The sequence below is a fragment of the Nilaparvata lugens genome, chromosome X (assembly GCF_014356525.2).
Source record: "Nilaparvata lugens isolate BPH chromosome X, ASM1435652v1, whole genome shotgun sequence".
NCBI classification, from domain to species: Eukaryota; Metazoa; Arthropoda; class Insecta; order Hemiptera; family Delphacidae; genus Nilaparvata; species Nilaparvata lugens.
The window spans coordinates 16645089-16659551 of NC_052518.1; the positions used below are offsets into that span (position 1 = coordinate 16645089).

Consider the following 14463-nt stretch of genomic DNA (forward strand, 5'->3'; position numbering starts at 1 on the left):
TTGCCTATCAAGCAGCTACCTACTTGAAGCATTCTGATTGGTTCCTGTTATAGTTATTAGCAACCAAATCATTGTAATAATTATATAGTTATGAAATATTGTATCAAAGATGTAATTTTGAAATCTTTCTTCCTGTATATAGATCCTTAGCAAATTCAGATTATGCGCATCATTGAGCTAATCACTAATCTACAGATGGGTCCAAAAAGATGTATACACTCCTCGACATTGAAAAAGATATTATCTTGGTAACGCACAAGCAGTTGTTATAGTTTGTATGTTGACTACTCATGCCACACTACCTGTTGACCAAATACAATAGGTACCAAAAGTAATGCCCAATTCACATAGTAGGCGTTGGGCAGAGACGCCACGTATGCAAAGCACAACAGACGGGCAAGATAGTAGCATTATAAATTCATTCTATTCAACAGGTTGTTTTTCTGTTTTTTCTCATTTTAAACAAGTGGCCCGTCCTTGTACGCCACGAACAACGGCAAAGTAATCGCCAGCGGCATGAATGACGTCTGTTCTGTCTGAAATGGGCCTCTTATATACTTTTCGTATTGTACTTCGATGTCTCATCAACAGATAATGAGACATGAGTAATCCGCATGCAAACTGTAAACACACCCATTGTGTTATCAAGATATTAAAGAGTGCAGGCCTATACGGTACATTTCTTGGACCCCTCTGTATTCATTGAAAATTATGAAAACAGCTTAATATTCTTGTTACAAGGATAATTTGGCAATATGTTTGATTGGGGATCCTATTTGAATTAAAAAACTACTTTTCTATAGCTTCAAAATTTTGGTCCGCCATCTTGCATCCAACTTCATTTTTTGAATGGAAAGATGGTCAGCTGATATATGATTTCGCTACAGATTTTCAAGAGAAAATGAATTCCACTTTCCGACTGAAAAGTGTAGCTCTGGACAGAAATGATGGAAAGCTGCCTACCAATCGAATAAATGAAGCTAAAGAAGAAGTGAAGTAGATTAGTAAGCCTGCATTAAAAAACTGACAGATCAAACTTTAAGATGTGGATGGAAGTTACCCTGTTTATTGTACTTTGAAAACTAAAATTTGATAGTTTAATTTGTTTTACTGATTTATTTGTGCTTTTGTTATTTGTATGATTTTATTAATATCTTTACGGTTGCTTTAAAAGCATCTTCATCGTTCAAGTTATCGATTTGTGGTTTTCGCCATTCATTTTCGCTTGAAATTCTGTATCGAAATCATGTATCTTATGACATCCTTCCCATTTAAAAAAAAATGAAGTTGGATTCAAAATAGCGGACAAAATTTTTGAAGCCACATATAAATAGTTATTTTAATTCTTATGTGATTCCCAATCAAACCTATTGTCAAATTATCCTTTTAACAGAAAGTGTAATAATTTTCAACAATCCTGTAACATATAATAAGTACCTATATAAAAACTCACTTGTACAATTCACACAAAATTTTAATTGTTCAGGATTAAATTGAATTTGATATTATAAAATCAAATTAATAAGGTGATATATATATATATATATATATATAGTGACATTCAAAAAATTTTTCCAATGATTCAACTACTGGCCGTTTTCAACTATTGATTTTCGCCGACACGACATAATGTCCTCTTTGCCCACTGGCTAATTGGTTGATGTACCGACAATCGGAGGGCATTCTGGATTATGGGTGTCGTTTTACAATCGGAAAAAATAGGTGTGTGTGAAAACGTTCATTCTCTCATTTTTGAACAATTACATAACATCAACAAGCTATTTTTATTGAAATAGCACCTACGTGCTATCAAGTGGATAACATTTGACTAGTTTATAAGTTATTCTCTCTAGCTCGATAGAATACAGAGATTCTTTCTAAAGATTGATAAAAACAAAACTAACATAAAAATTATGAATAGGGATCAGAAAAAATAACGTATATGGTAATATTTTTTTAATAAACTTACATTTCTCTTATTCTAGTTCAAATTCATGAAATATTTTTGTCATTTTTCCAAATATTTTTGTACCAGCAAAAATCTTGTGTTTAATGGAAAAAATCACCTCATAAGGAATTAATCGAGGCCAAATAAAAAATGGAAGAATCAGTTTTTAATGATTGTGATATTTAATTAATGTTTTCATATCATTTTGTTTCATTTCATATTTTTGGATAAAGAATTACCTAATCCTGCAGATAAATTGATAAACTACTTTTAGCATTCGTGATGCTTACATCGATCATCAAGACTTGCCCTCTATTTCTTATGAATACAACATAACTTAACATCAATACAACAGAGCTTATTAGTAACTTAATATAGTAATCAGTAACTTAAATATCCTTCGAACTAAGTGATCTAACAGAATATGAGTGATTCAAATTCAGATAATATTATAAACAGATTGAACTTAAGTTGACCAGGAAATGTCAAACAAGAAATTATAATTGTACAGAAAAACAGAAAAGCTATACACAAAATGGAATGAGCTCAACAATTCAGCTATGTAAACTTTGAATTCATGAGTAATGTACTTCCACTGTACTGTTTTATGTACTAATGAAAATCAACTAAACCATAGTTCTTGAAAAGGAGTACGAACATAAATCACTATCAATTCTTCACAGATAAACAAAAATACCATAGTAAAAACAAAAACAACTATAATTAAAACTAGTGAGTTGAGAAAACTTTTTTTAAAAGAGCCTCAAAGTCGTATCAATAAAATGAGTAAATATATTTTATGAGTAAATAATTGGGGTGGAGTAAATTAAATGGGAAAAGTATTTTTAAAAAACCTGAAACTCTGTTTCAACAAAATGAATAAATAAATTAATTAATTAAAATGTCACCCATGTAAATTAAAACATGTATTCAGAACTTTTAAAATAAAATAGGACAGCCAAAATAACAATATAATCACAAAAATATTATCAAATGGATGAAAACCTGGTATTATTAGCATGTTTTTAACATAAATAAATACATTGAAATTCTTGATAAAACTCCCATTAAAAATAAAAATCAAATGATTGAAATTAAAAGAACAAAGCCTTAGAATAGATAGAATGATTTTTTTATATGAAGACATAGGGTAGAGTGGACAGTAATGTCTTAATTAAAACTAGTGAGTTAAGAAAACTTTTTTAAAAAGAGCCTCAAAGCCGTATCAATAAAATGAGTAAATATATTTTATGAGTAAATAATTGCTGTTTTGGAGCACATCTATGGGGTGGAATAAATTAAATGGGAAAAGTATTTTAAAAAAACCTGAAACTCTGTTTCAACAAAATGAATAGATAAATGAATTAATTAAAATGTCACCCATGTAAATAAAAACATGTATTCAGAACTTTTAAAATAAAATAGGACCGCTAACAATATAATCACAAAAATATTATCAAATGGATGAAAACCTGTTATTATTAGCATGTTTTTAACACAAATAAATACATTGAAATTCTTGATAAAACGCCCATTAAAAATAAAAATCAAATGATTGAAATTACGGATTTCAAAGACATCAATTATTATCCTTTGTAGAATTCCTTGATCTTTTCGAACTAGGTTCACGATCTTCATCGGACTGAAACATACGAAAAATTATTATTAGAAATCATACAAATTTCATTCTCAAGAATTCCAATGCAGTTCAAAAAGTGCAAGTCGTTAAATTCACTCAAGGTATGTTGATGAATCTCAACTGTTATAAATAAATCAAGCCAGAGTTCCAGCTACTTTCAAAGATTAACGTCAACACCTAAGATCCAAACCATCCAAATTATGATTCCAATACTTGATAAGTTTCAACTCGGCCTGCAACTGATGATGAACATGAACAACCATTATTATTAATATTCTGATGTTGGATACAGAATATTTAAGATACAATATTCATCACTATAAACAATTATAAATAAACAAGTATAAACAATTCATTGAACGAGCGTTAGCGAGTTCCTACTTTTGACTCAAGGCCATCATTGTCTGTCTGTACGTTCAAACAAAACGTCTGTACGTTCAAACAGCGCCATGCCGCTTTTGACTGTTACTTCAAGCTATGAGACGCTAGTGTTTCCGTTCCAACACATATATTTTTCAAGCGCCAATTTCAGTAGTTCCAGAGTTCTAAAGAGCTATTGACCGTTCAAAATTCGATCTCTTTTGTTTCTTTCCGTACTTCATTAACAACGCGTTAAACTTTCTATTCCTAGGCTTATTGTATGATAATATAGGATTATTCATCATTAAAACCGTGAATGAAGTAAATTAATTACAGTGATTGTAACAACGTGCATTAGGCCTAGTTGTAATAAGCTTCTAGGATGAAATTAAATTCAATAAGAATCTTATGTACGCCTAAAAAGTATAACTTGGAAGAATCTCAAGATGCCATCACACAGCTGATAATGGTAAGAAGTTTGTTCACTTACATCTTCTTCCATTCCTGGTAATTGGATTCTTGTCTCAGAAGCAGCAGCCGGCTGTTGAATAAAATATTTTCACATATTACAAACAGTAAATATCACATATTTCGAACAGTAAATTAATTCATCAACCATTGAAACTGTTCAATTGTAATGGTAATATAGATTACAATTTTCTCGTCTGTGAAGTTTTGTTTTCTTATCGCTTGTTGCCTGATGTCATCAGTTTACAGCGTGAGAACACTGGGGGGATATCGGTCTCACTACTTATCTTCTCTCTCACTTTATTATTGAGAGAGAGGTATGCTTATGAGGGGAGTTAATTTTTGTCCTCTATTAATTGGCAAGCCTGATTGAGATGTATCCAAGATTTTGCTAAGGCGTTGTTCGTCACTTGGAAAAACTTTGGAGCCAGGGAACATCTGCGTATCTCTGCCCGATTTTTTAGTTGCGCAATTTATTCTAGTTTTGGATTTTATCATAAATGTAGGGTAGCCATTGAAATGATTCTAATCTAAATCTAACCACAGTCATTGTTACCAACTTAATTTTTGTTTTCGTGCACTAATCCTCCATTTAACCCACCAACTATTTTGTGTTGCCATGTTGCAAATCTGGAGTGCAGAAAAGATTTTTCCCGCACTAGAGCGGAAAAGTGAATCTTTGCGTTCTGTAATCAGTGCAGGAATCGTCACTTTTCAAGGTAACTGTAGGAAAAATAAATTTCATGTAAAACTAGGGAAGAGAGAGATACGATAATGGCTCGATTTTATTCTTGAACAATTTCCGCTTAGAGGTACATATTTTATAAATATATTTGTAACTTGTATTTTATAGATTCATTAGATTGATTTTCCAAACAATTTTTTTGATTTCAGTTTATGATCTGATGTAACCTTTTATCAAGGGCGTCTGATGTAGCCGTTTTGAGGTTAGGTATTGTTTCCTGTTATTTTAAATTACTTGAAAGTAATTTTGGCTGAGGTAAATTAATAAGAGTACTCAATAAAACAACTGAGCGATTTAATTTATGGAATCATGATACCATAACGATTGGAATAACTTAACGAGACAAGGAGTAGAAATTAATTTTGGTAAGAATTATTGTTTTTGTAAATTATTACAGCTCTTAAGTTGCTGTAAACTGAGTAGGGTAATTTCATACTTTTCTTGAAGCAACAGCTGTATTTATGATTTGTAGTTGTTCTACTTTAAAGCAAACACAGAGTAGTCTCTAGGTCATCTGTATTTTGATTTTAATTTGAAGTTAGATCGTAGAATTGTGTTTTGTATCAGTGTTAGTTGCTTTGAACTCTCGCTTGAGACACCGAAATTATTTAGTTTTATTTCATTTCAAACAGCGGTTTACGAGTTGATGACCCACCGCCTTCACAATCGACCAGGAACCCTCGAATCATTATAAGACGGCCGCAGTGGATTCTAACAACGGGCTCTGCACTACGAACTCACAGGACGTGTCAGGGACAGCAACAAACCGTCAGTATCAAATCAATACAATACCCAGTACGATCAACGGAACAAGGTATGAAAAAATAATTCATCGTGAAAAGGTGTAAACAGGGAAAACGAAGTGGATTATGAACTGTTTCAAAAAGGGGAGGGGTTCGCCAATACAGACTGTGTTTGGTGTGATTAGCATTTCTAAAAATGTTTAATCACCCCTGACAAAATCATGAAAGGCGCCTAGGGACTATTAATTATATTTAATAGTTTAATTTTCTGTAATGTGAAGAACAGGTTGGTCTTGTAAACTTGTTTTGTTTTAGTTCGAATTTTACTAGAGTCCCAATAGTTCCCGTTTGAGTAACTTCTCAACCTTAGATTTTGTTAAACTTCTTGTTTGCTGAAATAATTTATTATTTTTAAGATCTCTATTAATCTTGGCTTACCTGATTTCTTAAGGCTTTATTATCTCTAGTCAAAATATTTCTAGTCAGTTGAAATATATTTTGTAATGTTCACAAAATCAGGTCCATTAAAGTAAAATCTCTCTCTCTCTCTACAAATATGTTGTTCATTAATGAGTCTCCTTTCCACACCAGATAGTAAGTCAATTAGTCTTTATTTTGTTACGTGATTCAAAATTTATTCTAAATTTTTACTGCCAACCAAAGAAATGTAACACAATGATCAATATTATCTATCAAGAGCGCTTCAAGGAAGTATAATTTGGAATATAGCTTCCAGAAAAAATATAACAGAAGCAAAATTAACGTCCTCTTAAAGACAAACACACACAGCAACAGACAGACGTATGCAAACATACGGAGGAAGAATCAAACATATGAATTAGAAGTTTTGGCTACTATATTGTTTTTCGATTTATATCTAACGAATCATCAAATCTATGGCTCATGTACTACAGCCGTGAAGATTAACTAGCCACGCGGCTAGTGTCATCGCTAAAGTAGGTAGTTACATTGGTCAAGTTTACGTGAATAAGTTTTTTCAACATGTGAGTTAAATGGGCAATTTTGAAAACTGAAAGTCGAGTCTTCATAAGCTCAAAAGTATTTGCTTAAATTATAGTATATAGTTATAAATTGGAAAATCTAATTAAATTCAAAGTTTTCTTCTTATTTTTCATAATTTTCCATTCAGTTGCTTTTATACATTCCATTTGTACCTTCAATATTCAAGTTGAATCCAAAAGTCAAACATGTATAGCAAAATATCCTATTTTGTGCAGAAGTTTGAAAAATTTGGATGCCTGAAGAAATTAGGTTACAGATGGAGAAAGGTCAAATCGTTACCAAGGCAGCATTATATTCATATTATTTGGGACCTGTCTGTCGGTCACTTTATTTGTACCATGATGTTGCCTTTGGCAACAATTTGACATGTCTATTTGTGACCTACTCATAATATATTATTATTTAATATAAGTGTTTTTCAAAAATAACTAATTTATTTTAATAAGAATATGGAAGACTAGCTGAAGAGTTTTCTATAATACCAAAAATGAACGTTCAAGTTCATTGAACGTGAATATTTTTACATGCATCGAGAAGAAAGTAAACCCATGTGGATTTAATTTCAAGAAATGTTCGCATTTCTATTTCGTACATATTGTATTATTATACAGCAAAAACTCATGTCAACTAACGCAAAACTACAAAAAATTAAACATCATGACGTTACCATTGCATCGATGTAACTGCTTTTCATTTCTTCCGTAGGCTTGAAATGGAAAAAGTTCAATATTATTTGAGGAAATCATGAATGAAGGAAGGTGAAACGACGAGTAACTGAAAGCTATTCACATATAACAGAAACTCTCAGTAAATGTCATTATGCAATTATTTTTTGTAGCATTCCTTTACAAATCATTTCACCCCTGAGAACAAGCTTCAAAAAGTGAATGAAATCTACAATTCACTGTGAAATACTGTCTTGTATAATTGAAGTTTCAATAAGTCACTAAAAACAATAAATTGTTAAATACTAGCTTCGTCAAAAGTGATTAATTGATCAAAAAATACGATTGATTGTAGTATTAGAAACAAATATACTAGACATTAAATCAGCGCGAAGCGCCGCCAGCTTTGTTCAAATTTGTGGCTTCCTTTTCCAATACTCTATTTAGCAATTAAATTCAACCAGTCCACATCAAGTTTTGTCAAAAATATCTGGAGATAGTGCCACTATTCATTTCCCTTGATTCTACATTTTTTAATCAACATATTTTTTTCAAACAAGTAAAACCTGCATGCAGAACTTCCTTGGACCTTTTTGAAAATGGGTCCAAAATTACGTCCTCCGTGGTTATAATTAGTTTTAAAAAGGATTTTTTGTATTACATAGAATATATATAATTATAGAGACAACCCACCTCAACATCGAATTCCGGAAATGCAGTCTGGTTGTTAGCGGCGCCTTTCAGTCGTCGCTTCTGACGAGTGTTGGCTGCTTGAGCTTGCTGATCTTCCAACACTGTGGTTGGTGAAAGTTTCTTCTGAAATATCAAAATGCACAATAAGTTAAATAAAATCAGCCAACATGATAAACCTTCATTGAATCATAACTACACAGAGAGAAACATCAAGATTACAAACCAAGGTCCTTGTCCAAGGTTGCTTGTATCGATATCTAGTATTACTATTGATATTATCGATATATGGACTGTAATGAACTGTGATAATGATTTTTAATAAGCATGAATGTAGAAATAAATCAATCGTAGCCAACTATGAGGAAGCTTGTGAATAAAGCATACAAATAACTCAAGACCTTCATCTACGATCATGCTTTACAGTTTCACAATTGATGTTAAAACAAATGGGCAGTAAATCTCCTAAAGGTGTGTCAACCTAGGATCGTTTTGATGCAGATCCTACGATAGAGCAGGTCAATTTTCTCAAATAAATCAGTGGTTTCTTTGTCACTATTCAGTCTAGAAATGGTTATTCAGTATATCATAGTGATCCATAAAAATTCTACAACTTGTTTAATAATGTAACAAAAACAATCTTCTCTTACAGTCTTCATCAGTTGTTTGTTCAAAAAGCCACATTTTATCAGGGTATTAGTTTTTGGTTTAATGACGTAAGATCACCTATAGTGAGATCCACGTTATAATGGCAGTATTTTATTAACATTGGTATTGCTATCCTTGTCTATTATACCACAAAGCAGATAGCGCAATCCTTTTCTACCTCTGCAACGTTGCCAGATCGTTTTTCAACAATGTAGAAATATAATTATCAATTAACAAAATATCTAATCTCAATAATGAAAATGTATTATTTAATCATAAAAACATATATTTTCTTGACGAATAGAATATAATTGATAATTTTCAACAGGAATTTTAAAATATTTCATAATACTACCAATATCAGGTATCTTCTACAGGAGGCAGTGGCAAAGCAGAGAATCGGCAAAGCTGTTCTCTTATCTCTCTCCACTGCCATAATAACGTGGACCTCATTATAGCTAGCCGCATAGCTAGCGATTGACGCTAGAAATAGCACCAAATTTCACGAATGATTTATCAACATTACTTGGAGAAATGTAAGTCAAATTATGTACAACGTTTTCCTGATTTAAGATGTATGAGCATAAGTAAAATCTCATACAAACACTCCCATTGATGTGTGTGGAAGCAAACTGAACAAATTGAACATTTTTCAATTTGACAAATCCTCAGACTTGAATCCATCTATACGAATCTAAACGTTCCTAATACATGCAATCTTCAACTTCAAGCTACAGTATATTATCATATAAAAATGAGATTGTTAATTTGATTTTGTGAATACAGTCATTAGGAATGAACATTTTTACTGAAGTAATAACTGTACTGAAAACTACATCTTGGAAAAATTGTCACACACTAACCGGAACCTGCATATCAAGCGGCAGATAGTTCTTTTTGTTGTCGATGGAGTCATCCATTCTCTTGAAATACATGGCCGGTATTCTTGGTTCGGTGGGGAAGTTACGCATTTCGAAATTTATTGTTTTTGATACAAGAACCGTCATGGCCAGATCGCAAAGGGTCCACAATCTCTGTTAACACAAATTCAGAAACCAAATTACAAAAAAATCATCGTTGAAAATACAACACTGACTCACTTGCAGCCAAACACTGAGTAGTCAAAAATCGATTACGGTGTCGATCTTGGACGTTGTCGATTATTTTTTATAGGCTCAATCCGGCTGATATTATAACTGTCGTGAGGCCCATTAACGGCTTAAATTATATACTCAGGTGAGGTGGAACTTCCGTCAGGGACTCCCCACCAATGAAAGCCATACGAATATTAATTATTATACACTCAACAAACTGATCTGTATTATTCTCAATTATACAGGGTGTCCCACCAAGGTTGTAACAGCCGTTGACCATAGATTCTACTCGACATTTCTGACAAAAAATGATCAGTAAACTTTTATCATATCGACCTTAGTTTTCGAGATATCTCGATTTTTCGATATTTTCAGTATATGCCTACTTCCGGTCATTAAATACTCAATAACTCGAAAACTACTGCTCAAATTTCAATATCAAGGGTATTGTTGGAAAGAGAAAAACATTTCAAACTAAATTAATGTAAATTTATTTGCTGTTATTTTGTAGAATTTTGATATTTTGTAGAATTTTATTAGGGCTTGAACTTGAAAAAATGCTATTCTTCAAATTCAAAGTCAAATTTCAAACCGTTTTTTCTCGATTTTTTGCGGGTAATTATAGTGATTCCAATATTTCAAAAACTTCTCCATTTCATAAGCTTTCGAATGAATATAAATTCAAAAAGGGAAATTCCATGATAAAGTGTTCAAAACTGCTATTATCTGGGATGAACACCTTCAAAATGAGGAAATTCACAAACAGCATGCATCAAGTGATGATCCTAGGGGTGAAATCACCTGATTATTGCATTATTTCCTGTAACATATAGCCTAAATCCTAAATAAAATATTAATCATACAATTTTACAAGATCCAACAAAATTTATTCATAGAATAATAATTCAAAGTAGATGAATGACAGAATTAAAAAAACTGATGGCAATCATTCAGATGGTAATCAAGTTACATATTATCATGCTCACTGCTTACAGGAATTCAAAATAGCCTCCTTTTCTATTATTCTATTATATTATTATTATTTCTATTATTTTTTCTCTTAATATTATTCATATTCGGGTCGTTCTCTTGGAGCTTGTACTAAACGAGGTATATCGAAATTAATTTTTTTACTCCTCTCATTTTTTCTATATCCAATATTTAAATATTTTAGAATAGTTGAACATTTATGGACAATTTTTACTATCATAATATGATGAATGAAAATACGTAATAAGGACTTATGTTTCGCTTGGAAAAATTAAATTGAATAATAACTTACCACATTGATGTTATTGTCATCATTAGCTGTGGACAAGTAATGATTCTTCATTTGTTCAATGAGCTCCTTGTAGTAACCAAAGCAGAAGGTATCTTTCTGCGCAATCAGAGGCTCTAAAATGTGAGTTAGACAAGTCTGCATTTGGGCCAATTGGTCTTTGTCTGTGTGGTCAGTGAACACTGGGCAGTGAGTCAACACCGGCATAGCAAACACAATCATCATATCTGGCATGATGTTCGGCAATTCGTGAAGCTCATTGACCAGAAAGTCCATAAAAACTTCTTAAAAACTTATTCTTGCTGGGAAAATGAAAGGTCCAACATATTTTTATCAATCATGCCAGCCCAAACATTGAATGAAAACTGATGCTAATATCGATATGATCTATGATTAAGGACCATGTAGGCTATGTATATTGTGCAAATTTACAGCACCAGTTCTTGTGAACGTACTTTTATCTGTGATCTGTCCATAAAATGTGTAAAACACAATTTTGTGCTAAGATCCAACTGCAAAACTGCTCCTTGAAACAGTATCAGGTTCATTCAACTCTTGAACTGGGGTATCAAGAGATGATCGAAAGTTATTTTCCTTCAATATTCTTTGAACTAGCATTCTTGAAACATCCAACATCCCAGCTGCCGGCCGGATGCTGGATCGAGGATTCTGCTCGAAATACTATAAGATTCTCAAAAGCTTCAAAAATTAAGACGGGCCTCTAGTACCTTGAAACTGATCCTAGGCCCTTGCCATCTTGACATCTGTCAATCTTAAAACGTGTTATGAGATGGGTGTTTTCGGCCAGGAAAACGTCTCCTGTATACTCTCTCTGCCTCTCTTGAATTGTAACCACACTCTCCATACACCAATAACATGTTCAAGTACTCAATAAAGGTGAATTTCATGATAATGAACGCGAACACTTCTTTACTAACCAAAGTTGATAGATATCATGTCAATTAACTGGAAAGCATACTGAAAACTATACTGAAAAAAGGCTGAAACATACACTTCTTGTTATTTTATTCAGGATTTATGATACAGGAAATAATGCAAATTATTGAAAAAGTCATATCATTGTAGAATTTTAAAATGTTGAATGTTGAAACTTGTGAATATTGTCAGAGAGAAATCAGGTGATTTCACCCTTAGGATCAACACTTGATGCATGCTGTTTGTGAATTTCCTAATTTTGAAGGTGTTAATTCCAGATATTAGCAGTTTTGAACACTTAATCATAGAGCTTCTTTTCGAATTCATACTCATTCATACACATACTGAAGCTTATGAAATGGAGAAGTTTTTGAAATATTGGAACCACTATAATTACCAGCAAAAAGATCGAGAAAAATTGTTTGAAGTTTGACTATGAAGAATAGCATTTTTTTAAGTTTAAGCCCTAATAGAAAACTACAAAATATCTAACAGCAGATAAAATTACATTAATCTAGTTTGAAATGTTTTTCTCTTTCCAACAATACCCTTGAAATTGAAATTCGACCAGTAGTTTTCGAGTTATTGAGTATTTAATGACCGGTAGTAGGCATATTCTGAAAATATCGAAAAATCAATATATCTCGAAAACTAAGGTAGATAGGAAAAACGTTTACTGAACCTTTTCTGTCAGAAATGTTGTGTAGAATCCATGGTCAAAGGCTGTTACAACCTTGGTGGGACACCCTGTATATGTACAGTAAGCAATTGTCTTCGAATGTTTTCCAAAGTTTCATCAAAAACAGTCCTACACTTTTACAAGTTTCCAATTTTTATTATTTGAACAAACATTATTTCAAGTATAATACCTTTTTTCAAATATTATTCATATTCGGATCGTTCTCTTGGAACTTGCACTAAATGAGGTATATCGAAATTAATTTTTTTACTCCTCTCATTTTTTCTATATCCAATATTTAAATATTTTAGAATAGTTGAACATTTATGGACAATTTTTACTATCATAATATGATGAATTAAAATACGTAATAAGAACTTATAATGTCTCGCTTGGAAAAATTAAAACTGAATAATAACTTACCACATTGATGTTATTGTCATCATTAGCTGTGGACAAGTAATGATTCTTCATTTGTTCATTGAGCTCCTTGTAGTAACCAAAGCAGAAGGTATCTTTCTGCGCAATCAGAGGCTCTAAAATGTGAGTTAGACAAGTCTGCATTTGGGCCAATTGGTCTTTGTCTGTGTGGTCAGTGAACACTGGGCAGTGAGTCAACACCGGCATAGCAAACACAATCATCATATCTGGCATGATGTTCGGCAATTGTTGAATCATTTTTGTTTGATAGGGTTGTGTACCAGCTGCAACAAAAATAGAAAATTTAGTTATTGTAATAACAAATAAATAAAATGATTTTTCCGAATATGCTTGAATCAAACCAAGTTCAAGTCATGGAATGTCATTCATTAATAATTACTAAATAAAATTAGGGTGCATTTTGAACAATACTAGTTTTCTTTCAACATTAATTGGAAAAAAATGTTATGAAAGAGAAACAAAAATGGGTTTAATTGTTGATAATACTTATTCAAATTCAAATTTATTGATTCTCAAAAAAATATACATCACTTTCAAGACAAATATATATATATAGTAGATATCAGTTCATACTGGGCATCAACAACGATAGTTGGCAACTTGAGTTATTGAGAATGCATGCATCAACACAAACAACTTTTACAAAAATAGTAGAATCAGCAAAATTGCTAGAAACCGTTAACCTTCAACAGCAAGAAATTAAAAACAGTTCTACAAATTGAATAGAGTAAAAATTTCTGATAAACATCAGGCAATGGAATCTAACCCTCAAAAGTACAACGAAAATATGAAAAGAAATCGACTCTAAAATTGAACAAAAATACACATTGTCTCCGTTGTGGAAACCGGCGACATTCTGATGGTGTCATGTGCACTGCAAATAACAATTTTGTAAAGCTTGCGGAGGTAAGAACCATTTTGCTAGAGCATGTCTAAAAGTAGGGAACGCTACAATTGTAAAAGACAAACAGATAAATCAGGTCCGCGAAAATTTATCAATATTCTGATATTGAACATATAAGAACTCTGGAAAAAGGCTGTAAAGTAATGGTGAACGTTAAACTCAACAACAACACAGTGAAAATGCTGTATGATCCAGGTGCCG

The 14463-nt window shown here is 32.1% G+C and overlaps 1 protein-coding gene across 4 annotated transcripts; it reads right to left on the reverse strand.

The window, feature by feature from the left end:
* Window positions 1-1941: 1941 nt before the first annotated feature.
* Window positions 1942-13623, reverse strand: LOC120354799 (sister chromatid cohesion protein PDS5 homolog B-like). 4 transcript variants are annotated; one of them, XM_039442524.1, is made up of 7 exons: window positions 13575-13623; window positions 11306-11539; window positions 9793-9963; window positions 8285-8407; window positions 7594-7632; window positions 4438-4488; window positions 1942-3590 (listed from the first exon to the last, which is right to left on the reverse strand). In XM_039442524.1, exons 1-7 carry the CDS (start codon window positions 13593-13595, stop codon window positions 3528-3530), a joined length of 702 nt encoding a protein of 233 aa, XP_039298458.1. In that variant the 5' UTR covers window positions 13596-13623; the 3' UTR covers window positions 1942-3527. The 4 variants fall into 4 exon arrangements, with proteins under 4 accessions (XP_039298458.1, XP_039298460.1, XP_039298459.1 ...); XM_039442526.1 differs by lacking the exon at window positions 7594-7632; XM_039442525.1 differs by lacking the exon at window positions 11306-11539 and having other exon boundaries at window positions 13341-13620.
* Window positions 13624-14463: the final 840 nt, after the last annotated feature.

Bases quoted from the DNA above. Each gene is read 5' to 3' on its own strand.
- LOC120354799 (XM_039442524.1), bottom strand. From the start codon at position 13,595: ATGATTCAACAATTGCCGAAC. The intron at 11,540-13,574 runs ATCATGCCAGAT...GAATTGCCGAAC, and splicing joins TGATTCAACAATTGCCGAAC to ATCATGCCAGATATGATGAT. The intron at 3,591-4,437 runs GTAAGTGAACAA...CGTATGTTTCAG, and splicing joins TACCAGGAATGGAAGAAGAT to TCCGATGAAGATCGTGAACC.